This window comes from Erpetoichthys calabaricus, chromosome 1 (assembly GCF_900747795.2).
Source record: "Erpetoichthys calabaricus chromosome 1, fErpCal1.3, whole genome shotgun sequence".
Taxonomy (NCBI): Eukaryota; Metazoa; Chordata; class Cladistia; order Polypteriformes; family Polypteridae; genus Erpetoichthys; species Erpetoichthys calabaricus.
This window is the reverse complement of record NC_041394.2, coordinates 344,308,192-344,334,498: the sequence shown is the minus strand read 5'-3', so window position 1 is coordinate 344,334,498 and position 26,307 is coordinate 344,308,192. Positions and strand designations below refer to the sequence as shown.

General features: G+C 40.3%; 1 protein-coding gene across 4 annotated transcripts in view; it reads left to right on the top strand.

The window, feature by feature from the left end:
- Window positions 1-937: 937 nt before the first annotated feature.
- The window catches only part of LOC114641205 (NACHT, LRR and PYD domains-containing protein 3-like), a 49,153-nt gene continuing 23,783 nt past the window's right edge, over window positions 938-26,307 (top strand). Inside the window, exons 1-4 of one of the 4 annotated variants that reach the window (XR_007934489.1) lie at window positions 938-1,111; window positions 10,249-10,431; window positions 14,120-14,286; window positions 15,119-15,293. Coding sequence is in view for 2 of the 4 variants with exons in the window: in XM_051925044.1 (XP_051781004.1) it covers window positions 10,341-10,431; window positions 14,120-14,286; window positions 15,119-15,293 (433 nt within the window). In the remaining 2 variants the exon portion in view is untranslated. The remainder of the gene's footprint in view (window positions 1,112-10,248; window positions 10,432-14,119; window positions 14,287-15,118; window positions 15,294-26,307) is intronic. The other 3 variants (XM_051925044.1, XM_051925048.1, XM_051925056.1) reach the window with 3 other exon arrangements.

The window sequence follows — 26,307 nt, the reverse complement described above, 5'->3', positions numbered from 1 at the left end:
TTAACTGGAAGTTTTAATTTCCCTTTATCAGCTCTCAAATGACCCTCTTTTTATTAGTCAGTTCTTCTATTAGCTTTACTTGCAATACATTCTGACACAAGTGCTGATATCACTGTTACTGTTCAATAAAACTGATGTGTCCCTATGTACATGAATTGTTAACATTTGCTTTGCTCTGTTGCATTTGTAAATTTGTGCAAACATGTGCAACTCTCTTCAGTTAATTCAGTTCTTTTTACCAATAAAGTGAACTGTATCCATAATGACCTTTAGTAACTATAATTCCAAATGGAGAATTGCCAGTTGAAGTGCTTTGGGCATTGAGGACACCTCAAATACTTCAAAAGAAAAACCTACCCTTGTGGGGAGACAAAGGGCATGGGGCTTACTATATACTGTATTTCTAATATACCTGTGAGCTCCTGAGAATTCAAAAGGAAGAAATGCTCGGGCCTGTTTCTGGGTATAGGGAAATTTGATCTCAATAACCTTTAACACTGCAGATCCAATAAAACTTTTGGTGTAAGTCTTACTGTTGCCTGTATTTCCTTGGGAGGAGCTCTGGCCTTTGTGGCAGGTGGCCGGGTGCGGCCCTCAATCAGCCGCCTATTTAAGGAGCCGCCGCCCTGCAATCAAGGCTGGAGTCGGGTGAGGAGGTAGACGAGGTCAGAGGAGGCGGCAAGGAGAGGCCCTGAGTGTGTGGATAGTGAAGAGACGGCTTGGAGGAGAAGCCAGGACTTTGGGAGACTGTTGGGGTTTGTTGGTGGCGGTGCACTTAGTGACTTATGTACAATAATAGTGTAAATAAACGTGTGGTGATGGACTGCAACGTGTCTGCCTGTCTGTGTCCGGGCTGTACCTTTCTACACCTTGCTCAGTTGTACTTCAAGCTAGTGACAGATAATGATTGTCAGTATTTCAACATATCATGTTCAAGAGGAGAAAACCTGCTTTTCTCAGTCTGATGGAATGTAGAAGAGCACCTGGAAAGTATACAGAAGTTTAAAAAGCCACTCCTACTTCCTGGAGTTTTGGGTGCTGTCCCAGAACTGAGAAGCAAATGTTAGATTTGTTTTGGGTGTCGATGTCTGCTGCAGCTTCAATATCACAGGTAAAGTCTTTAATTTCAATTTTGCTAATTCATCTGAGAATGGTGATGCTGTCTATTCTGCCGTAGGTATGAGTGGTCAGAGCAATTACATTGAAGCTTTTAGATAACTTCTTAGGTTTATTATGTAGAGAAAAGCCAAGCAAAATGACACCTTTTATTGGCTAACTAGAAAAATTACAATATGCAAGCTTTCGAGGCAACTCAGGCCCCTTCTTCAGGCAAGATGTAAGAAGACGGGGCCTGAGTTGCCTCGAAAGCTTGCATATTGTAATCTTTCTAGTTAGCCAATAAAAGGTGATTTTGCTTGGCTTTTCTCTACATTCATAATGGCTAACACGGTACAACACCCTAGTACTATAGTTTTATTATGAAGATGAAAAATGTCCTATTTAGGTAAATGTGCAAATACTAACCTAGCTGTTTTGTGTCCAAAGGATTTCAATGCACATGGAAGATTTTATATTTACTTACTGATTTTATTATTAATTCTTGAAGTAAAGCTTAATCTTTCACGTTTCCTCAGCTCTCATTACTGCAGCTGCCTATAGATGGTCACTGCTTTATTTATGAATGCTAAGAGCATGCAGCGTCACAGCAGATCCAGGAGCAAGGAGGCAACAGCACTACCCACTATATAATCCTAATAAATCAAGTGTACATTTAAAATAGAAATTAAATCTTATGTAGATGAGGAACACTTTTACTATTATTTTTTTTAATCATAGACCAAGATGACAGTAGAAACAGAGCTTCAGGTATAAAGGAAATAAACATTTGTAATGTAAGTGAATGCCCTAAATCTGAGTGCACAGAAGCAACTTCTAAATTAGACCAATGCATTTATAACAGCCATGAAGCACTTCTTTATGCAAAGAGTTGTGGGACTCTGTAGCAAACTAATGAGACATGGAGGTGAAGCAGAAACATGGACAATCTTTATGAAGAATCTGGATGAGATATTGGAACAACTGAGCTATTAGCTAAACAAACGGGCTTGAAGGACTGAATAGACTCCTCTTATTTGTCACATTTCTTATGTTTAATACGCATGTTCTGTAAAAGACGGCCGGGTATGGAAGGATAGGGAAGGCAGCTTCTTTAAAGCACTGCTTCCCCTGAGATGCTAGATGGCAGCTCCCCGGGATTATAGCGGTGCCCTGGTTTCCAACAGGGCAATATGGGACTTGGAGTTCTTTATCTCAGCACTGTTGGGTGCTGTGGGTGCCACCAGGGGGTGCTGTGGAGGACTTATATAAGACAAGGATTTTGCCTAACTGTGAAGTGCTGGCAGGCCACGTGAATGGAAGAGCAGAAGTACTTCCGGGTTGCCCAATATAAAAAGGACCACCTTAAACCCTGACGGGTGGATGGTGGACAATGGGAGGTGTAGAGGAGGAAGAAAGAGAGGAGAGAAATGAATTGTGTGGGCTGTGTTGCTTATTTACTTGTGACTGTAGTGCTGGGAAAAGCACTGTGGAGAGTTAATTAAATAAACAAGCCTGTTGTGTTTTTAACTTGTATCCTTAGTGTCCGTGTATTGGGGTTGAGGAGCAACAGTGCCCTCCAATGTCCACAGTTCTTATTAAGCCTTACTAGGAAGTCCCACATTTTGAGTAGTAGTGGTGACTGGAATTTACTTTAGTTGCAAGGAGAACTTTCAAAGACATGGTTGAGTGTATTAAGAGTAATAAAGCTAAAACAGAAGAAACATCAAAATTTCAATTTATATTTTTCCAAAGATGAATAGGATAGTGGTATAATGGTCACTTCTGTTTCAGAGATATGGTGACCCAATGTTCAAACTCAAAGCTTACATTAATCTAATTTATATCTGCACGTTCTTCTCGTCTATGCATAGACTTAATCCAGGAACTGTTTTTTTTTTTTTTTTTCTTTCAATAGATCCAAAGACATTGGTGATTTCAAATTAACCCTCTGCTTACATGAGTGAGTCTGAGGATGGGCGTTAACCCTTTTGAGAACTACTTCTTTGTGTCATGGTCTTTAGGCTTGAGTACTATCTTTGCATTTTATAGATATAACCATCATTTTTGGCTTCATTGCATACTTTCATTCTTCTTTACTGTTGCCTAGGAAACTCCTGCTCTGGTTAATTCATTGTGTGGAATGTTTTGTTTTCACCAGGTAACTATAAACAGGCCAATGTAAGTCTCTGGGGATCCCAGTGTTGGGATAGCAAAACAACTCTATGTATTATTTTATCTACTTTTGTGCGTTTCATAACAGCCTTGACTAATTTTTGTCTCTGTCCTTCATCATGTGGTGCTGTTGTAGCTACTCCTTTTAAAAAAACATCAGTTTCTTTTCTTTTCTTATTTAGGAGAGTTCTGCCGTTTAAAATGTTTTATTCACGACATGCTTATTTTCAAGCTCGGACACAATACCTTGTGCATGATGCTATCGAGATAGTCTGTGGTTCCATGACACTGAATTGGATAAAACAGGTACTGGAAACTAATTTTGTTTAAAAAAAAAAAAAACAGTTTTAGGGGCTAAAGTACTTTTAAGTAAGTAACTGTTTACTTCAAATCAGAGAAGCTGGTAATTTCTAATGTAAACTCTGTTTTTGTGGCTGAGAATACTTCATCAGTTAAGAAAATCCAAAGTACAAATGCTGCAGAGATAGGTGGAATTCAGCCCAAAACAATGAAAGCACTGGGATAGCATTTTGTTTAGCATACCTTTTCAATACTTCATGTAACATGGCGACACCAGAATCAGATTGGAAAACTGCTATTTGGTTTCCATTTCTCTACATAAACTCATGAATGGCAATAGAAGTTATTACTATCAATAACTGTCAGAACATTGTGACATGAAAAAAGTAAATAAAATGACATTGCAGAAATGAAAATAACAAAGCTAAATTTCATAATCAAGAAATCACTATTCGTAAGCACATTGTTACTACATTATTAAAAAAAATAATTCTCATAACAGGTGGGACGCAAACAACTCTAACCCCTTTGACTCTCTAACTTCCTTCCAACAGTAAATCTTACTTTTTTTTTTTTTTTTTTTTACTCTCAAGCCCTGGGATGTGTTGTTTTTGATTTACTAGCTTGACTCAAAAATAAGAAACCTTAATTTGAATCCTTTATGTCTTTTTTTTGGCTTCACCACAGCACTGTGAGTTGTTTATACATATTTTCCTTACTTAATGCTGGGTCGCCCATTGAACTCTGTCGTCTTAGTTTCACTGCTACCTCTGATATTGTTGATCCCAACAACGACCTTGAATTCCTGAAAATCTGTGTTGCAGTTATCAAGATGTACTCCTCCGGGATATGCTGCTATCACTCCAGTCACCTTCAAACTGAGTTAGGTTTTCACTCTCAACTGTGCAAGCTTTTCCTTTTGGTATTGCTCATGATTCTATGTTTGATCCACTTCTATTCAATATTAAACATTATCACATGGATCCTAAAGCTGCATAATGTTACTCCGCTCCAGCATGTTGTAATCAGAATATAAGTTTAATGTCACTGTGCTCTGTACAAAAATTATTTTATAAATCTACTCACATGTACTGGCCAGGCCAAAGTTAGCACACCGGGGCTCTCAGCTTTTAGAACTGCTAGGCATATTTGAAGAGAGAAAAGTACAACTACGAAAATGGGCATTGTACTATTTCTGTATGTTAGAGATGAAATTGAATCCTCTCCTTGCCTTGTTTGGAACCTAAGTAAGGGCCTGCACGTGGAGAAGACGGTATAAAAGACTTGGACAGCAGCCAAACACCTCAAAGCCGATGGACGGATGGGTGATAATGTCATCCATCCTGAAAATCCTTCCATTGCAGCGACAAAAAATGGCAGACTGTATACATCGAGATCCCACCTTGATAAAAGTCTTGCTATGGCTTCCTCATCTGTAATGCCATTGTTGAATAAGAATAAAGAAAACCTTCCATTTTGTATTTTGAGTAGGGCACAGCAAAAATCTAACAGTGTGTACTTGACATTTAGCATGCACAGCAGTTGTTTATTTGTGTGAGCAGTGCAAAAGAATCTGACTTTGCAAGACATATGTATTTTTCGCAACTTGTTCTTCCTGTATAATGAAGAAGTATATCTCTGTATCCTGTAACTGCCGTATAAAATTAGGTTTAGGCTCTTGCATCCATCCTCTGGACTTCTGCAAAAGTGTGAAGCTTTGCACGCAACCAGCTGATATATAAGAGCTGAAACATCTACTGGGGGGGGCATTGCAATGCTACTGACACTCCAGTCTAGGTATGCAATAAATAACAATAATAAAAGAAAGCTTTTTGAACATTCTCTTCTGGTGTGAGACCTTGACTCCTTCCATAATCACGGGTTAGTGATTCTCTTCTTCCACACCATGTAAATCGTCATTAAAGAAAGCTAAGTTATTTTCTCTTATGTGATTCCTTACTGCCGTATCACTATGGGAGAGATATCGCCTTTTAATATTATATCTATATAGTTTCCGGTTACTTAAAACGCCGCAATTACAAAAAACGCCGCAATTACAAAAGAACTTATTTCAACTAGGGAGCTAGCGACCCCTAGAGGAAACGCATGTGGATGACAAAGAGCTGTACATAAACATTAACCTGGAAGCTTATCAGATAAAGAAAGGCTAACTACCAGCCACAGTGACATTGATGCATGGATGTTTAGAAACCTTCTACAAAATGGAAAAAAGCAAAAGTAAATGGTGTTTTGTGATATATTTAACTCCGCTCAGAAAGTTTAACTCCATTTTCATAGAATATAGCTTCTGCAAATTCTTAATATAACAAAATATGAAAAATAATCAACAATTACTAAGTTCCTCTGGTCTTGCACACACACACACACACACACACACACACACACACATATATATATATATATATATATATATATATATATAATATATATATATATATATACTGTATATATATATATATATATATATATATATATATATATAGTATATATATATATATATATATAGAGAGAGAGAGAGAAAAGCCAAGCAAAATGACACCTTTTATTGGCTAACTAGAAAGATTACAATATGCAAGCTTTCGAGGCAACTCAGGCCCCTTCTTCAGGCAAGATGTATATATATTATGGTGGATATTGTGGTGGATTGCCGGCTTCGTACTCCGGCCATCACCCCCAGGCCGCCAGGAGGAGCTCTCCGGACAGCGTGGACGTGCCCCGAGTTCCAGTAGGGACTCATGGACTATGTAGTTTTTATACACAGCCCTGCTGAATACCTTGGGGGCCACCAGGAGTCGCTGTAGGAGGACTCGGAGGCTCTTATGTGCCCTATAACCCGGGAGTACGTCACGGTCACGTGACAGGAAGAAACGACGTGCTCCCGAGTTGAAGAAAAGGACTGTTTACCCTGACCCGGAAGGAATAAGGAACTGTGGACTGATTGGGCAGGAACACCTCCGGGTCAGGGTGTATAAAAGGACTCTGGGAAGCCCAGTACATTGAGCTGAGCTGGGAGGTAGGGTGGCGAAGTGTCTGGGAGAGGAGGATTGGTGTTTATTATTGTGATTATTGAATATATGAGTAGTGTGGAGTGGAGGGTGCTTTGTGCATGTGACAAGAAAATAAAGAAGTCTTGTGCTTTTACATCATGTTTGGAGTGGTACCTGAGGGTCCGAGAGGTGGACAAAGGGCGTATCTGCTACTATATATATATATATATATATATATATATAAAGTACATATAAATGCATTTAGCTTGGTATAAAATAGGCCTTTTAATTAAAGTCAGGTACTATGTAAGATAAAATAAAGGCATGACTCAGGTGTGCATTATTAATTTATTATTGTTCTGATCTCCCATTCTTGATATATTTTAGCTCACCATATACAACCTCTGTCTCTTTGTTTGTATTTAATATTTTGTATTGTCATGTTTGTGTTTTCTACAACATGTTCTTTTTTTATAATCCTTTACAAGGGTTGCCATTTTGCGGTATGTTTTTTTTTTTTTTAATGACAATGATGTCACATGTCTGCGGTGGGTTGGCACCCTGCCCAGGATTGGTTCCTGCCTTGTGCCCTGTGTTGGCTGGGATTGGCTCCAGCAGACCCCCGTGACCCTGTGTTCGGATTCAGCGGGTTGGAAAATGGATGGATGGATGGATGATGTCACATGTAAGTGACATGACAGGACACCGATGCCCCACGTGATGTCATTACACACATTATATAAATATAATCCTGAATGTCAAAGCACAATTATTTTGAATCCTTTTACTTTATCTCTTGAGCCTTGGCAGTACCATTGGCCCCTATTGCCAAGCATTTTTTAATTAATTATTTGGTTTCAGACTTGTGTTCAATATTTAAACTGGCAGCACATATTTCATGGCATCTGAAATTTTAGATAAATATAAACTCAATAATCAATGTTTTAAAATCTGTGAAGAGTTAAGGAAAATAATTTTAATCACTGCTAAGACCTTTTTCTTCTGGTTTTTGAACTCTAAGCTTTGGTGAAGTTTTTCATTTGGTTTATCAGATCATATTAATTTTTTGGCTCTGACTCACACTAGTTTATTGAGTATTCATTTGTTTTTTTTTCCCTTCAGCTGTTAATTTTCCAGTGTTTCCTTCATTTTTGAGCTGTCCTCTTTATCATTTTGGACCACAATATATAACACAGAGAAAGCTTAAAAGTCCTCCCACAATGATTAGTGTCACGCCTTTTTTTTTTGTTTAACCTTAATTTTTTCCCTTCTGCATTAGGCTTTTGACATTATTGTTATTATTTTTTTATTTCTTAATGTGTTTCGACCTTTACCCTCACCCCCAGTTATGATTTTCTTGCCCCTATTTACTACTTTCATATCTCAGTTTTTATCTTTCTCATAATTCACAAGACTCTCTTCCTCCATTAACATGTCCTTAACAAAAGCAATGATTGATTTGTGTTCATCCATAGATGAAGAGATTATTTGCTGTAATGAAAAGCTTACAAAGGGAACAAAAGAGAACAGCTTAATGCTATCACAACTTTGTAACAGCAGGTGGTTTGGGAATTTCTTGCCTTACAGCAGTACTTAGATGCGTACTGCTCCTACAACACCTGCACTTGTGTGGTGTACGAACCGCACATACCCCATGCATTTAAAATTGACTTAATTAGTTGTATTTGTGTTTTTTATCAGCAGGTGTCATTGTTTAATTTCTTGTGAAGCTGGTGACAAGATGCACAAGGTTTACATATAAGCAATATGTAAATGCTGAATAGCTCTCTAACCCTGGAAATATTGTTTCTCCTAAAAATATATTAACAGTCATATTGCAAGTTTCTGCTTAGGACATCCCAGACTTGGCTACAAGTGTAATTTCAAACCCATCCTATTTCTAGTAATGTGCCTTAAGGATTACCATTTACCCCGGAACAGGTTCAGGGAAAGTGTTGATATGGAGACACGATTCCCTTTTTGAGCACGCAGGAGCAACCAAATATAATGGCTCTGAGTTTTGGCATCCCTTATTTTTCAAGTACTTTTTGTGACTATTTTATTAGTTACTATGTATGTATGTATGTATGTATGTATGTATGTATGTATGTATGTATGTATGTATGTATGTATGTATTTTATTTTGTTAATAGCTAGTTTAACAATGCCATTCTTCAGATGGTCAATATTTTTTCACTGTCTTTGCATGGCTGTAGCCATATTCTTTTCAATCCCTATAACCAATGTCCATCAGGTGACACATGGGTGACATATAATGTCTTTCCGACCCACCTATATATGACATTGATATGAGGCTGCAATTCATCCTAGCTTTGGAGAGAATACACTTCTTCAAACTTATTTTTCCAGTGGAAAGGGGATTAGGCCATGGTTTAGGTTTTATGACTTAGATTCCAGTTTTGGTTTAGATGGACAGTTTCTTGTCTTTTGGTATTCAGGCATCTGATAGTTCTTTTATTTAACTGTTCAATTGCTTATTACATCTTCAAGTTATTCTTGCTTTAATTTTATTTTTCTGACCTTTCCCTACATTATTTGTTCATAAAATCAAAACTATAAAAAAAATTACATATTTCTAGGGTTTTTTTGAGGTAAGGCAGTTAAACTCAGTACTTCATTGATAATACACTTTCATTTTAATGGTCTTCCTGCTCAAGTACTTATGGGTTATAAAAGTCTATTGCCGTGGCTACAATGGATTTCTCTATGATAGTGACTTATCTTTAAAACAGTACTGATAAGTTTTATAAAGATGATAATTTCAACTCCCCCCAGATTAACTGTCATTGTTATTTACCTTATTACAACTTTCAGATGTCTAAGATCCTCTGATGCTGGCCTTCTAATTATTCTAATGACTTTTTGTACAACTCCACTCATTCACATTCATGTGAATTTGTTTCTGCTCTCGGAAACCTTTTCATGTCTCTTTGTATTTTAAGTTACCCAGAATAACCTTTGACTCTCTACAGTCCTTACTTTGTTATTTTTTTAATCTTACTTCCATCCATCCATCCATTATCTATCCCGCTATATTCTAACTACAGGGTCAAGGGGATCTGTCTGGAGCCAATCCCAGCCAACAAAGGGCACAAAGCAGGAAACAAATCCCAGGCAGGGCGCCAGCCCACCGCAGTCTTAGTCTTACTTTCTCTTCAAAACTGTAGTTGATGCAGTGCACTTTGTAGGGTGCTATATAAAGACTACCTGATTATTTGATTCATCCTTCTACCCTTTAATGTTTCTGCAGACTCTTGTAACAAGAACATGAGAGCTGTCATAGAATGTATGGTCAATCTAAAAGTACCCAGCATCTGTGTTATGTTTACATGTCTGGTTAATTAATGTAATGGGAGGCATACCTTTACAGGAATAAGACACAGTTCTTCAAATCATTTGTTCCCAACAACAGACACATTACCTTTCTAAAATGACATCTACAGTATGACCCTATATTAATTGTGCATTATTATGGCACATATATAAAGTTATGAGTGTATCTGAATGTTTAGAAGAAGCTCAACTCTCTTCAGCTTGTCAGGTGCACGTGGGCAATCAATCTACTTAACTACTGATCATCTACTCAGACCCTGCAATTCTTCTTCTTGAACTGTCCAGTTCATTGCCATTCTCTGTCATCTTTTCACAGACCCCATATGTCTAGAGGTCAGAAGAGCTTTGTTGAAAGTACTCTGGGAAAGGAATGCTGGCACTTTTTATTCCTCTTAAATATATTTTTAAATGGCACACCCCAACCCTAATAGTAATAAGAAGACCAATTTGGCACGCTCTTGGAAAAGACGAACCAATGAAGAAGTTGCTGCTTTGTGTGGTAAAAAAATTCAAAGATGATAAAAATAATAATAATAATAATACATTTTATTTATATAGTGCCTTTCCCATGCTCAAGGCACTTCAAAGAGTTTAAGAAAGAACAGCAGGGTATACAGTATATAGCATTGAACTAAATCAAATAAATAAATAAAGAAGATTACGACAGTGAATTCAGAGAAAAAAAGCCTCACAGACAACATAATTGCTGGTCTCGCACACACACGCAGGTTACATAAACATCTTGACATGAAGGTAAACTGAGAGAAGGGTAATAAAGTCAAGTAGAGCTAAACGCCTTCCTGAACAGATGAGTTTTGAGATGTTTTTTAAAAGAGCTCATGGAGTCAGCTGATCTAATTAATTTCGGTAGGTCATTCCAGAGTCTGGGCGCTATACAGCTGAAGGCCCTGCTGTCACCCATGGAGTGTAGATTAGTATGGGGTACAACAAGATTGCCAGAATCAGAGGACCTTAGTGAGCGGGAAGGCACATAGTAATGGAGAAGGTCACTGATGTAGTTTGGCGCGAGGTTATTTAAGGCTTTGTAGGTTATTAGTAGGATTTTATATTCGATTCTGTAAGACACAGGGAGCCAGTGGAGACGGAGCAGGATGGGTGTGATGTGCTCGCTGCTGCTGTTCCGAGTAAGGACTCTTGCAGCTGAGTTTTGAATCAACTGGAGCTGTGATATAAGATTAGAAGGGGCACCTGCCAGTAGGGAATTATAATAATCGATGCGGGATGTGATAAAAGCATGGACAAGTTTCTTCTATCATTCAGATAATTCTTCACAATACTATAAAGTAAATTTGTTAAAATGTATTGTAGTGAGCAATGCATAGATACATGTAAGTATATTTTTTGGTATTTCTCTCTGTGTTGTATAGCGTTTTTTTTTTTGTTTTTTTTTTTTAGCTTTAGATATTCCTTACATATCATTTTATGTTTTGTTTAAACTGTACAATACTTGTAAACATAAATTATTCTCTGGTTGTATGCAGTAAAGGAATTCAAATAAAAATAAACATATTCCATGTAAACAGTCCTAATTAGCAAAGTGTATTTTTACCATATATACAGTATGTATGTATATATATATATATATATATATATATATATGGAAGAGAAGGTCTGTGATACAGTTTGCATATTTGCAGCTGGAGATCCACAAAGGGAGAAAAAACGAATCATGTATCATAAAGTAGTTTTTATTCCTGAGCTTTCAACCCCTACCAGGGTTCTTCATCAGAGGATAATGCTTAGACTTACAAGAATCAAAGGCAATATATAGCAACCCCCCCCCCATCCCCCCTTGATCATACGGACTTAGTCACCTTCCCCCCCCACACACCTTTAATGTGTTGCTATATATTGCCTTTGATTCTTGTAAGTCTAAGCATTATCCTCTGATGAAGACCCCTGACAGGGGTTGAAAGCTCAGGAATAAAAACTACTTTATGATACGTGATTAATTTTTTCTCCCTTTGTGGATCTCCAGCTGCAAATATATATATATATATATATATATATATATATATATATATATATATATATATATATATATAGATAGATAGATAGATAGATAGATAGATAGATAGATAGATAGATAGATAGATAGATAGATAGATAGATAGATAGATAGATAGATAGATAGATATAGATTTAGTAACAAAGGCTCTAAGGCGCCGACCTGAGACAGACTGACATCGGAGGCACATATAAAAACCAAAAAACTTTTTTTTTCTTCACCTGTGGGGCACGTCTTCCCCGTGTCCCACAGGCAGTACACAATCCCAAAAGCACCACAAGCACTACACAAAACACACTGGTCTCCACCACCACTCCTCCCAACAAGCGTTGTCCTCCTCCTCCCGACTCAGGCTCCTGGAGTCGTGGCCACTGGTCCCTTTTATAGTTAATCCGGAAGTGCTTCAGGTGCTTGACCACCAGCCTCCAATTGCACCTCCAGGTGTGGCTGAACCTACGGCCCAGACAGGCTCAGGAACCCAACACCTCCTGGTGGCCACCCCAGATCCCAACAGGGCTGTGGAGTACTCCATCTCACATGGAGCCCTGCGGGTATCTGAGGCACCACAGTCACCCAGGGGAGCTGCCACCAAGTGGTTGGGGGGAGGTACTGTACAGCCCATGCTTGCTCCCCTGGAACATACACAGAAGGGGCCATCCATCACAATATATACAGTATATATATTTATATTATATTTATTTATACATTTACATGTGAAGTTCTGTGTTTGCTAACAGCACTTGATCAAAATGTGCTTTTTCCAGAATTTTTTGTACCTCTATATGTCCATTACAGCTGCGTTTCTATTGTGCTACTTTTTACATAGGCATTTACAAGTTTAGTGAGGTAAGATAATAGAAATGGAATGCTGTGCACTCATCAGCACAGCAAACCCTTAATTAGTGTGGAGATGGTTAAATACTCCCACAAATTTATCATTCTGGTTACCTGTTGAATCCAACATGGTGTCCCCTACAGCTCTCTCTGTCCATCCCTTCACTACCCTAAACGTAAGTCATGTCGGCCTACTTTAAGTAAATTAGTCTTATGTACTCTGAAGACTTGTTAGAAAGTGGAGAAACATCTCGGTACAACTCCAGTTTGACACAGCATTACCCCCATCTTTCAGAATCCTGTCCTTTGTATTAGTGGCAGACTCATCTCTTTTCAGCCATGGACGGGTCGAGGCATTAGGATGCTTGGTGACATTTATAATGTACTTGGATTTGGAATGCTTCAGTTACTTAGGTCCAGGTTTTCTGTCCCCCCTTCTTTTTTTATTCTATCTTTAAATCAGACCTTCCAATATCCTTTGCACTTCCTTCTCACCCCCTTTATACATTTTCTTGCTTATTATTTCCAAACGTTAAGGCAGTATCATCTTTACCTTCAAATCTACGTAAAGCATCTGCCAGACTTCTATCTTTACTTTTAGTTTGGCAACTCCTTTCTTCTGCTGCCATCTCATGGAGGGATATTTTTAACAATATTTCAACATCCTTCAAAAAACCCAGCTATCACCTTAGTCAATTTATATTTGTATATAATCTTTACCTCACTCCTTGGAATCTTTAAGCTATGCATTTGACTTTTGATCTCATCTGACACCTGTGTCCTTTAAATGAACCTGGCACTTTTCTTTTGTTTTTGAAGAAAACAAAATTCAATAAAAAAAGAAAATCAAGTTCACAAATGAATGGATATTGGGATATGTAGATGAAAGTGCTAAACTATAATGCACAACAGAAGAGAAATGTTGTAACATCTAAGAAACTTTGTCTCACCAGTCTGATCAACTCTCTGAAAATGAAGAAAAGAAATCTGAACTTTATGTCAGTAAAATTCAACAAAACTGTAGTGTGGTGTGAGTGTATCTAAATGTCACTGACCTGCTGTCCAGTAAGCTTTGGCAGAGGCTCCATTTGAGCATTTCATCTCACAATGATAAATAAAGAAACTGTGTAATTGTCAAGTGAAGTGTTGGAATATCAGGAGGAAATTTTTATTTTTTAAACCATTTATTGTACCATAGATAAAATATCTTCTGTCATACTTAATGTGTGCATATTTATAGTCACTCAGGACATTTACTAGAATACAGATAAAACCCCTGAGTGTCCACAGCTCATTTATTACTCTGTTTCTGTATTTCATTCAGGTTTGACAAAAAAGTTTTCAAAAGTTGTGAAAAGATTCTCTCATGAAGATCTTCTCAAGATCACTAAATACTACAGGCCCTACCTGGCCTACGTGATTGAGTATGATGTCACAAGTATCCTGCAGAACCTGGTTACTAAGCACATCCTCACCAATGATGAGGCCAAGGTAAGTGAATGTCTGTGTTATAGAGAAGTGAGAACTGCAGATATAAGTTAGTGTGCAGAAAGAATGAGCTCTTGTGGTATATGGGTGGGGTTGGGGGTTCTGCGGCTTAACAACAGGTGGCCAATTTTAAATAAACAATCACACCCTGAGAAGGAGCAGGCTCCAATCGGGTGTGGGTTTGCATGAGTGTGTTTTACTTCATGGTTAATTGGAGTACTGGCGGAGATGGGCAGGTCAGTGAGGGTTGGATAGGCTCGGAGTGAAGCCATGGACAGCAAGGACCCGAGCCTGGGCCTGGACGGGGAGCCCTGCTGGTGAGCCATTCCATAACAACGTTATAGGTGTTGTGGGCTGCAGTTGCAGTTGGGCCAGTTGGAAGGATGGTTGTGCCTGTCAGTTTGGCATCTTCTCCTCCTTCAAGGTCCAGTCAGGATAAGGGTTGCACTGGGCACTGAGTTTTTAGAGGATAGTTTCCCTTAATGGGAGTTTTAACCTCAGTTTTAGTGGAATATTTATTTGATTTTAACCTCTACTATCACTTCTTTTTATTGGACTCTTTACTTACTGAACTCATTTTGCACTGAGCACTGTTCCACTTATCCCTTATTATGTGTATGTGTCCTGATTTGTCTGGCTCACCCCTTGGGTATGAAGAACCTGGTAGCATAGAGCCAACCCACACTGTCACAGCTCATCCTAATGTCTCCCATTCCTGGACAAAACAGGCTGGGTATCTTTAAAAGAAGTTATTTATAGCATGATGTCATCACACCACACTGACCTCCATTGTGTATATTTAAATTACACCTCTTGATTCTCACTTCTCCTTCAGATAGTCAAAGAAAAAGAAAAGTCTGAGGGTCGAGCAGGTGTGGAGTCCTTCATTAGTGATGTAATGAAGATGGATAAACTGGTGCTGGTGAACCTGTGGATTGCACTGGCTGAGGAAATAGTGAGATTTCCATCACCAAACCTGACAAGAATACTGGAGGAGGTGACAGAGGGAGGTGAGTTTTTGGAGCACTATGTCCTGTGGAATCCTTGAATTGACAGACACGGAATTGAGGAAGAAAGAAAGAGGATCAGCGGAGCATAATACAAGACAAAAAATGAAAGATTTGCAGGGTACATTCTGTGTAGACCTGCCTGCACAGTGATGACAAGTCCATTCAGTCACATGATACCTACTGAGGCTGCAGTACACCAACTGTCTTTCTCCTTATCCACTTCAGTAGTCACACCATAAAAATTAATCACTCAGAAATTACAGACATTTAAGCTTTCTGTTGTGATTGGCCTTCCTTCTTCCTAAATATTTAGGAAATTTAGACTTAAATCAGATTTAGCAAATCAAGCCAACTCATATTTCTAAGCAATTTACCCTTTATAAATCACAATCATCTTATAAATATGCGTAAGGGAATGTATGTGAAACACTGCCCACATATGGGGTATGCTAATCCACTTTATACATATGCAATTATGATACCACAGAACTTCATTGGTTGGTAGAGCTGCCTCTCAACTGACACATCAAGACCCCTCCCCCTGCATTCCTGAGTATCAGGCTGTGCTCCTCAACTGAGAGCACAATAACTTGTGCCAGTGCCGGTGCTAGGTTATTTTGTGCCCTAGGCCAAGCTTATTAGTGCACCCCTTGTTTTACAAATAAGTTACTTTTTTTAAGATTGAAATTATAGAGAAAGGAAACAATAATTAAAATTGAAATAAATACATTTTCTAAATAAGATAGATAGATAGATAGATAGATAGATAGATAGATAGATAGATAGATAGATAGATAGATAGATAGATAGATAGATAGATAGATAGATAGATAGATAGATAGATAGATAGATAGATAGATAGATAGATAGATAGATAGATAGATACTTTATTAATCCCAGGGGGAAATTCACATATTCCAGCAGCAAAAATATTAAATTAAAGAGTAATAAAAAATGCAGATAAAAAAACAGACAATAACTTGAATAATGTTCAACGTTTACCCCCTCTGGTGGAATTGAAGAGTCGCATAGTTTGGGGAGGAATGATCTTCTCAGTCTGTCAGTGGAGCAGGACAGTGACAGCAGTCTGTCACTGAAACTGCTCCTCTGTCTGGAGATGACACTGTTTAATGGATGTAGTGGATTCTCCATAATTGATAGGAGCCTGCTGAGTGCCTGTTGCTCTGCTACGGATGTCAGACCGTCCAGCTCTATGCCAACAATAGAGCCTGCCTTCCACACCAGTTTGTCCAGGCGTGAGGCGTCCTTCTTCTTAATGCTGCCTCCCCAGCACACCACTGCGTAGAAGAGGGCACTCGCCACAACCATCTGATAGAACATCTGCAGCATCTTACTTAATAATTACTTAATCTTATCTTAATAAGGTGGCAAAATGTAATGTTTTATGTTACCTCTAAAGCTGTGTAAACTCTACAGAATTATTTATTTTTAATATATGAATTGTATAAATAAACAGAAATACTGTTAAAAAAAATCTGAGACTAAAACATAATTGAATCACCAGTTTACTCGACACAATATGCAACAATTTGTAAGTTTCAACTTGTAAATTATCACTCAAGCCACATACTCCGACATGTATTGCTGTTTGCGCATCAGAAAACTGTGCTTCCCCCGCCAACAATAAAACTACTGAGGGCAGATGAATGAGACATCTGTGTAGTCTGATTGCATGGAAAAGATAGAAGACAGAGACACAAAGCCCTTAAAATATTTTGTGCATGCAGTGAGAGTTAGATGTGACATCTGAAATACGAAGCAGGAATGTTTACCTTTCTCTGTCTCATTTTATTTTATTTTCTTATTTTGTGATTACTGTATCAGTTTATAAATAAATACAAATACAGACCAACTTCAGAATGCACACAATATTTGTTTATCAAAAAGTGGCACTCAAGGCCAACTGACTGTTTGGTAGCTAACCCGTGTGTCTGGGTTTATCCCCATTTATCATCTGTGCCCTAGGCGAATGCCTAATTCACCTTAATGGTGGCGCCAGCTCTGGTGCAGCATTACAGTGTCAACGTCTGAGCGGGTAACCACTATCATCTAGCACATTTTAATGACATGATTGCTATCACTATGAATAGTACAGGCTGTATGAAACACTGAAAGTTCAGACAATTACCTTACCAATGAGGTATTCATCACATACCACATACCATGATGTCAGTCAAAGATACTTTGCCTTAAAATAAAAGAATCACAGGCTGGCCCCTGGATTACAACAGCTTACAATTAACGAAAGCAGTTTCATTTATGCTGTCTTCAATTATTGCAACAAGAGTGCAGTATAGTGCTCCGATTACATTGGGAGAAATTGACACTGTTGCAAATTTCCTTTTAATATTGACAAAAACATTGTATTTTCGTGCATTGACACCATACGAAAACTGGATGTAGTGTCTTGCTGGTTGGTTAATGGCTTTTAGCACAGTAGTTATAATGGAGTGAAGCCTGGCTGAGAAGAAGGGGCAAAACAATTTTCCAAACCCATGGGTCAGTTCAAACTTTGATTTTAGATCCATTGTTCGGTTCATACCAGAAAACACAAAAAAAAAAAAAACTGAAAAAAATTCTGGGTTTTGTTAAATCACCAACAACTTGAAACATTAAAGAGAAGAACACTAAAAAACATGGTAGGTTAACTTAACTTCACATAAATTAACCATGTAAACATAAATAACGATTCTTTGAAGACCAGGCTAAGTAAACAAAAATAAATGAAAAACAAAAACCAAATCACAAATAAACAGCAGTTGGTGCATTCAGTTAACCACACAATTAAGCTTTAAGTTTTTCTTCAATAACATCATTATGTTGGCAGCTCTTCATTGCTCAAAATAGTTGTTACTGTTGTCAGTGGTTTGAGAGCCTGAACCATGTCCTCGTCTATTTTTACATCTTCATCAGACAGAGTAATATGTCCTTAATGTTCCTCTTAATACTCCTGTCTGTAAGTGCTGAGAAAGCAGCAACCTACTGTTTAAGGTAGCACTCAAGTATGACATAGATTGAGGTCCACCTAGTGAGAAAATCCTTAATAAGCTTGTGTGATGGAAGTAAAGCATCTCTTGATTTATTCCTTTAGCAATGCTGCAGCAGTAGTGCTACAATGGAAAACCATTAACATTTTTCTCACTCTGCCTAAAAGCCAGGATACCTGGCTAACATCCATTCTTTTCTGTGATGAGAGGTTAACTGTATGTGCAAAACATCAAATGTGAAAATCCTGCCACTTCAACTACATTCAAAATGTTCTTGGCATTGTCCCTTGTCATAAGAATGGTGGCGTTTGGTATGTTGATTTTCTGCTTCACTGCAGTTTCCCAAAGTATTTCAGGGAAGTGGTCACTTGTGTGACTTTCATAGAAAGTCCTTGTCTGGAGAAAGGGGTTTGCAGTTACCCAGGTGTTGGTCAGGCGCTCTGATTGTAATGAAGCTTTCTGTTGCACAGGAGGTCCACCCATCTGTAGTTAAAGCAATGAATTCTGCATTGCTCAAATCCTCCAGCAGTTTAACCTTTACTTCATTAGAAGGTTTAGGCAACACACTTTGACTTAAATATGGTTGGCTCCGCACTTCATATCTGAGTTCTATCAGTGCATATCCAGTGCCATGAAAACCCCAGTTCTCATGGTAATTGTTTGAGCACAGTCTGAGTTAGCTTGTAGCTTCATTTTAAAAACACTGGGAAGAGTTACCTTGTGCACCACTGAGATCAATGTAGGGATGATGTCTTCTGATATGTGCTTGCATATTTGAAGTGTTGCCTGCTGCTAGAGGAAGTTTTATGATACAATTACGATAAAGGGTTGTGTTTTGTCTATGACACGACTGCCATCCCTATACTCCACTGGATAAACAAAATATTCCCACGCTTCTGATTTTAATGCGCCTTTGGGCGGGTTATCTGGGTTATTATCTGTCTTGATCTCATTGAACATTGTGTCACACACGCGCACATGGGATGCAGCTAAAGGGCTCAGAGCAACGTAATTCCACGCCAGACCAAGGGGTGGAGAGGTGCACTAATCCTTTCAGTCTTTCCACTGCAGACCCATTACAGGAAATTCCGCTTGTCCTCCTTGACGTCCCTTCCGGTCACAAGCCCCATGAAGTCACTTTCGGTACAGAGAATTCCACTTCCGGTCACGAGCCTGCTTACATCACTTCCATTTCCGGTCATAATTACCTCACTTCCTTTACCGCACTTTTAAAACCCATCATCTCAACCTCACCAGTCAGTTCTGTTTTGGACACCAATCTTTACACAATTGTACACAAACTCAATCATTTTGCAGCCAGGATCAATTATATGGGAGGCTACCCCAAACCTTTTTTGCCTCTTTTTCCTCAATTTTTGACAACGGGAATGGTGGTGTTTGGTCAGTCAATGTTTTGCTCTGCTATAGCTTCCTTTAGTATTTCTAACAAATGGTCACGACTAACTTTTACCGCAGGTGTGATCACTTGATTATGATTGGACCAAATAGTCATGTGACACATGCAGTTGGAAGATAAGTGTAATGTGTAATGCAGTCAATCCTCAACATTAGTGCATTATTAAGTTTTTAAGTATTTGCCAGTGTCACACACACTTGATTAGGGACGACTAAAGGGCTTGAATAAATGTAATTCCACGCCTGACCAGGGGGTGGCGAAGTGCACTGATTCTCTCTCTCAATTCCTTGCAGACCATTCTCGGGAAGTCCTGCCTGGTTCTGGGGCAACCAAGGATGTCATGTCCAGTTCCAGCCCTGATTACATCACTTCCTCTACATACATTTAAAAGCCGCCATCTTAACCCCTTAACCGCCCTCTGCCGGATATATCCGGCATCGTAGCTTTATTGCTGACGCCTTACTGCCGGAATTATCCGGCACATTTGCCTGTGGTTATGTGAATGCCTGGCGCGTAGTATAACTGACAGTTTGGCGTGGGTATTATTACTACATTGTATTTCGACAACTCTGCGCTTGTATTGGCTGATCACGTGATGTGAATCGAAAGTGAAAGCTGTGAATATGGCGAAACGTAAACTGACTTCAAGTGAGGTTTTGCAGGCAATTTTGGACAATAATTCTGATCATGATTGTAGCAGTTCTGAAGAAGATTTTAGCGACAATGATGATCAGCAACGTGCGCTGCATGATACTGTGAATGACGGCGCATCGGATGACAGCGATTAGTGGGTGTATCCCCAGCATCTCAACTGGACTGCTGCCCGAGGTGAACTACCTTTTCTGCATCCGTTTGAGGCAACGTGTGGCTTTACTGTTGATGTAAACAATTACACTGCTGAGCAGTTTTATGAGCTGTTTGTGTCACCTGATTTGATCAGACATTTTGCTCATCAGACAAATCTGTATGCAGCACAGTTTATTGAGAAAAATCCCAAATTACCTCCACATTCCCATGTTCGTGCTTGGGTAGACACTGATGAAAACGAAATGAAAAAATTCATTGGGATTTTGATGTTGATGTGAATAATCAGAAAACCAGATATTGAGATGTACTGGTCTACAGATCCTATGTATGCAACACCTATTTTTGCAGGTATCATGACACGTAACCGATTCTCTTTGCTGCTGAAATTCTTTCATTTGAATGACAACAGAAATGAGCCAGATAAGAAAGATCCAAACCGCGACCGATTGTTCAAGCTACGTCCTTTGATTGACCATTTATTTGAAGCATTTCAGTTGCCCTACATGCCAGGACCGTCAGTTACAGTTGATGAAAGTTTATTGTTGTGGAAGCCTGAGAAAAGGTACATTTTGTGTTTTATTATGTGTTTGCCCATTTCTAGAACTTGCACAACATTTAGTGGTCAATACTGCTTGAATAAATGTAAAAAATGTAAAAAAAAATGTAAAAAAGTAAAAAAACGAAAATTGTTCAGATTTCACCTGGCGTGGGGAATATTTAGGGAGTTGGCAGTTAAAGGGTTAAGGAAGCAGTCAGTTCTGTTTTGGACTCAGTCATGTGAACATGTCTGTTCTATTTAATCAATTTTGCAGCTGGGAAACATTATATGGGTGGCTGCCCCAAACCTTTCCAATGACTCTTTGTTGTTCTTGTGACAGTGGCGTAGTTGGCAGGATGGAAACAACCCAGAAGGAAACAGGACCGGATCTGAATTATGACCAGGTTGGGAGAGTACCGGGGCCGAGTTTCCGGGTGGGGAGTTTGTCCCGGATTTCGGAAAGAACCGGTGCAGACTCTGTTCCCTTTGTCTAGTTCCGGGCCACGTAAAATACATAGGGAGAGTGTCGAAGGGACACACAGAAGTGGGCTGGTCTATGTGGGGGAAACGACAGGGACTTATTATGCTCTCTCGGAGGAGAGGGCTGCCCTCCCTGCTGGGGCCAAGGCCCCAGAGAAAAGTGGAGTTTCCCTAGACCAGCAGGTGAGTTTTCTGCAGGCATGGAAGCTGAATCCTGAGAGATCTACCCAAGAGCAGGCTGATGCTCTTTTGGAAATGTGTGCGCTTTCAAACCTCCTGTCAATGGCTCATACAGGAGTGGTAGTTGTTAACGGATGTAAGGTAGAAGCCCTCTTCAATTCCGGTATGTACTGCTGCAACAGTGGATGAAATTAAAGACCAGTATAACTTGTGTACACAGAGATGTCCGACACTCTAAAACTGCCCGATGTTTCATCAGCCAGGGACAATCAATAAAAAAATCCCCGTAGCGGTTTTCCCAAATCCACCTTTCGCTGTGATTCTAGGGTGGGACTTGTCTGATATTAAGTGGTGAAGTACTGAATACTCCCAAACCTAATTTAGGTCTAGTAACAGAAGGGAATAATACGTCACAAATTGTCTCCACGCCGTGTACTCAACTGGCAGAGGAGCCAAGAGGTGGATGGGGAGGTCCCTAGTCCGTTGCAGGCCATTACATCATCTGACCGTGTCTCGACAGATTGGAATGATTCCCCACTCCTTGAGGTCAGACCGGATCATCTCTCAGAAATAAGTTTTCAATTTAGAGAAATGCTGGCCTTGTTTAAAAGGGAGCAATGGAATGATGACTCCCTAAAATTTGCGAAGAATGCAGTGGTACTAGTCAACAGCGATTGCACATTAACTGGTAGGGGTCTTTGCCGTTTACCTCAGAGACGTTCAAGGAAACAGCCAAGTTACTTAAAATAAAGCACTTAAAGACCGCGGTGTATCATCCTCAAACCGACGTTCTAGTTGAGAGATTTAATCAGACTCTCAAATAGATGCTTCACAAGATGGTCAGCGGGGATGGGAGAAATTGGGATCAATTCCTCCCCCTCGTTCTGTTTACCTACAGGGAAGTCCCTCAAGCCTCGATGGGGTTCTCACCCTTTGAAATATTATACTGACGACAATCCTGGTGTATATTGGACATTTTAAAAAAAGGTTGGGAAGGAGAGGCTCTTCCCTCAACTAAAATATTAGAATATAGCATGCAGTTACGCAATAAATTTGGGAGAAATTGACCTGTATTCAAAAGTCATATGGAGGAGGCACATGCAGCACAGGCCTGCTATTATGGCCATGGCACGACTCTCTGGGAGTTCCAGCCGGGGGATCGGGTCATAGTGTTGGTTCCCACCTCCCATTCTAAACTAGTTGCCCATTGTCAGGGACCATATGAAGTTAAGGAGAGGAGAGAGCCCATCGACTATTTGGTGAAACAGCCCAATCATCGGCCGAGTGAGTGGATATATCACGTGAATTTGCTGAAACCGTGGAAGGAAAGGGATCCTGATTCCTCCTCTGGCCAACCCCTCTCATTCTTTGCTCAGACCAGCACACTTAACTTTGGGTCTAACTTAAACACAAGACAGAGACGAAAGCTCGAAGTTGTTATCTTGTCCGTCCCGGAGGTGGTAGACGAAAAACCTGGAAGGATCTCTCTGATCACACATGACATTGTGACCGAACCCGGGGTTATAGTCCGAGAGCACCCCTATCATCTTCCCGAAAGCAAAGAAGGCTGAAGTGGAGCTTGAAATCAAGTGCATGCTGGACTTGGGAGTAATAGAGGAAAGTTATACTCCTTGGTTCAGCCCAATAGTCTTGGTTAGTAAGCCCGACGGAAGTTGGAGGGTTTCCAATGTCTTCCGTTAACTTAATCAGGTCTCCCAATTTGATGCTTATCCAATGCCTCAAGTGGACAACCTCCTTGAGAGGCTTGGACAGGCAGAATATTTGACCACACTTGACATGACCAAGGGATACTGGCAGGTTCCTTTAATGGACTCCGCAAAGGTCAAGACTGCGTTTAACATCCCTAGTGGACACTAGCAGTATTGTGTCCTTCCATTCGGGTTACATGGGGCTCCTGCAACTTTCCAGCGTCTGGTGGACAAAGTGCTCCACCCCCATAACACGTATAGTGCAGCCTACCTGGATGACATCATCATCTATTCCAGCACGTGGAAGGAACACCTATAGCATGTCCAAGTGGTATTACGGACTGGGTAATGCCAGTCTTCGGATCAGTCCAAAAAAATGCTTTTTTGGGTTGAAAGAAGCCAAATATTTAGGCTACCTGGTGGGTCGTGGTACTGTGAAGCTACAGTGGTCTAAAGTAGATGCCATTTTAAAATGGCACTGTCTGCGAACCAAGTGGTATGTCCAAGCATTTCTCGGTTTAGTCGGATACTACCGCCGGTTTATACCTTGATTTTCGGAGAGACCTGCGTCCTTGCGTGATTTAACAAAGAAGAGGACCCCTAACATTGTGGTATGGACCAACATGACAGAAGGTGCATTCAGTGACTTAAAAACGGGCCTTGATGTTGGCACCTGTTTTGAAAGCGCCGAACTTTTCGCTTCCTTTTATTCTCCAGATGGATGCTTCGGAACCAGGCCTAGGAACAGTGCTGAGCCAAAGCGTTGATGGTGTTGAATGCCCCGTCATGTGCCTGAGCCGGAAACTGCTGGATTGGGAGACCAGGTATGCGGCAGTGGAAAGAGAGGCTCTTGTGATCAAGTGGCGATTACACAGTTGAGATACTACCTCCTGGGTCGTGAGTTTACACTTGTCACGGACCATGCACCTTTACACTGGATGGCCCTACACAAAGAGTCGAACTCCCAAGTCACTAGGTAGTTCTTTGATCTGCAACCTTAGAAGTTCTGGCTCATTCATCGGAAGGGCTCTCTCCACACCAACGCAAATGCTCTGTCTCACTTTCACAACCTCTCGGTGCAGGTTGCCCTACGGGTCTGGCGGGGGGGTGGGGGCCCTGTCTCACATGCACAATTAGGGGATAATTAAAGGGCTTGAATAAACGTATTTCCATGCTTGACCTTTGGGGGGTGGGTGAAGTGCACTGATTCTCTCTCTCAATTCCTTGCAGACCATTCTCGGGAAGTCCCGCTCGGTTCTGGGGCAACCAAGGATGTCACTTCCAGTTCCAGCCCTGATGACATCACTTCCTCTACTTACATTTAAAAGCCAGCAGTCAGTTCTGTTTTGGACTCAGTCGTGTGAACATGTCTGTTCTATTTAATCAATTTTGCAGCAGGAAAATATTATATAGCTGGCTGCCCCAAACCTTTCCAATGACTCTGTGGTGGACGGCCAGGACCCATGCCCGGCCGGGACGCCCCTTCAACACTGGATCCAGGGGAGCAGCCACACTCTACGTCCCCTGGAACACTTGGTGGCAGCCCCCCTGGGTTGCATCGGGGCCCATAGCATTGAACACCGGAGCTCATCCTTGTTGGCCTCAGTGGCCACTGCCAGGGGAAGATACAAGGCTTCCTGAGCCCATGTGGGCAGTAACACAGCCACACCCGGAAGTGCAGTCTAATTGAGGTCAATTACCACCTGAAGCACTTCCGGGTGGAGTATAAAGGGAGCTTGCATCCACTACTCAGGGAGCCGGAGTTGGGAGGAAGAAGACAATGCTCGGGAGGAGAGGTGGAAAGGCGGCCGAAGCAGTCCGGAGACGGGAGGAGAAAGGGACTGACACAAGGGTGTTTGGTGCAAGGCGCTGTGTTATGTGTGGACTTCTATTATTAATAAACATGTGTGTTTCGGGACTTCCTGTGTCTGCCTGCTTGTGTCCAAGGCTACCTTCCACAACTCTTTGTCGTTCTTGTGACACAACTTTTTGTTTTTGTAACCCTTTTTTTTACTTTCACATTGGGTACCTTGTATATTTGCCATCTTCACGAATATTAACCCCTTAACCGCCCTCTGCCGGATATATCCGGCATCGTTGTTTTATTGCTAACGCCATACTGCCGGAATTATCCGGCACATTTGCCTATGGTTATATGAATGCCTGGCGCGTAGTATAACTGACGGTTTGGCGTGGGTATTATTACTACATTGTATTTCGACAACTCTGTGGTTGTTTTGGCCGGTTATGTGACGTGATTCGGAAGTGACAGCTGTGAATATTGCGAAACGTAAACTGACTTCAAGTGAGGCTTTCCAGGCGATTTTGGACAATTCTGATCATGATTGTAGCAGTTCTGAAGAAGATTTTAGCGACAATGAGGAGCAGCAATGTGCGCTGCATGATACTGTGAATGAAGACGCATCGGATGACGGCGATGAGTGGGTGTATCCCCAGCATCTCAACTGGACTGCTGCCCGAGGTGAACTACCTTTTCTGCATCCGTTTGAGGCAACGTGTGGCTTTACTGTTGATGTAAACAATTACACTGCTGAGCAGTTTTGTGAGCTGTTTGTGTCACCTGATTTGATCAGACATTTTGTTCATCAGACAAATCTGTATGCAGCACAGTTTATTGAGAAAAATCCCAATTTACCTCCACATTCCCGTGTTCGTGCTTGGGTAGACACTGATGAAAACGAAATGAAAAAATTCATTGGGATTTTGATGTTGATGTGATTAATCAGAAAACCAGATATTGAGATGTACTGGTCTACAGATCCTATGTATGCAACACCTATTTTTGCAGCTATCATGAAACGTAACCGATTCTCTTTGCTGCTGAAATTCTTTCATTTGAATGACAACAGAAATG